Raw genomic sequence first — 1,110 nt, 5'->3', positions numbered from 1 at the left:
CCCAACACTGTGACTAAACTAAGGTCTGTTTTCTAATACTAAAAAAATTGTGTTAGAGAGTTTGATTTATCCCAATGTTTTTACTGAAAACTGGAGCTGCTGTTAGTGAGCAGAGAAGGGCTGGGGGGAAATGTGCTGGTTGGAGCTGTCTTGGGCACTGCCACCAGAAATGATGGAGTTCTCCATCCCAGGTGAGGGAAGGAGAGGCAGAACCTGCACCCCCCCACAGGGTCAATAAATCCACGAGGCATCAGGTGCCTGGGCCCCATTTATGACTCTGGTGTGGGGGGTTACAACTGGGTGAACTGGTGAATGAAGGCTCTCAGCTTCTCCCGGTTGGAAGCAGACTGGAAAGGCTGGGAGAGCTGGAGGAGGGGTCCAGTGGGGGTCTGCAGCTCCTCCAGCACCTTGGGGGGCACAGGGAGGTCAGGGCGGGCAGCAGGATGTTGGGGGGCTGGGGGTGGCTGTGCTTACCCCCATGTCCTTGAAGCTCTGCAGGGAGCTCAGGGCCAGGCTCCTGTCAGGATACCCTGTGGGGAGAGAAATCCCGAGGGAACCCCCAAATCCCACCCCACGGGCACCCCTAGCCCAGTCTAGGGGGGCAGTGACTCCCAAAAGCAAGACCCCCCCCACCTCAACTCACCATCCTCATCCTCATCCAGGAATTCCAGCAGCGCCTCCACGTAGTCTGCCTCTGGAATTGGGAGGGGTGTCAGATCCCAGCTCCTGGGGGGCTCCAGCCCCCACAGTGTCCCCAGGGGTTCCCCACTCTGGGGGGTCCTACCGGGCTGGGGCCAGGGGGGTCTCTCCAGGAATTCCGCAGCCCGGCCGTAGCTCCGCAGGACGGGGCTCAGGAGGCGGCAGAGGAAGAGGAGGAAGCCGGGGAAGCCCTGGGGCTCGCTGAGCTGGGGGGACACACGGCTGGATTTGGGGGACACCCCCTCACCCCAGCCCAGGGGGCGGCCGGGGACCCCCAGTACCTTGTAGCAGCGCTTGGGGACCCTGTCCTCGCTGTCACTGTCGCTGTCATCGGTGAAGTCCCAGCAGGAATGGCCCCGGGACGAGGGGCGGGGGGCCACGTCGCAGCCCCTGCACTCGCTCTCGGGCTGG

At 62.3% G+C, this 1,110-nt stretch overlaps 1 protein-coding gene across 1 annotated transcript; it reads right to left on the bottom strand.

Annotated features, from left to right (window-relative positions):
- Positions 1 to 60: 60 nt before the first annotated feature.
- On the bottom strand, positions 61 to 1,106 carry LOC113981083 (glycerol-3-phosphate acyltransferase 2, mitochondrial-like; the record flags this gene model as incomplete). The annotated part of the gene is made up of 5 exons (XM_027708322.1): positions 61 to 407; positions 475 to 530; positions 644 to 694; positions 785 to 905; positions 981 to 1,106. Coding segments are annotated over 5 exons (471 nt in total), but the record flags the coding sequence as incomplete, so codon positions are not given.
- Positions 1,107 to 1,110: the final 4 nt, after the last annotated feature.

Source organism: Neopelma chrysocephalum, unplaced genomic scaffold (genome assembly GCF_003984885.1).
Source record: "Neopelma chrysocephalum unplaced genomic scaffold, ASM398488v2 Primary Assembly neopelma1_96036, whole genome shotgun sequence".
In the NCBI taxonomy this organism is placed as follows: domain Eukaryota; kingdom Metazoa; phylum Chordata; class Aves; order Passeriformes; family Pipridae; genus Neopelma; species Neopelma chrysocephalum.
This window is presented reverse-complemented; position numbering and strand designations above follow the sequence as displayed.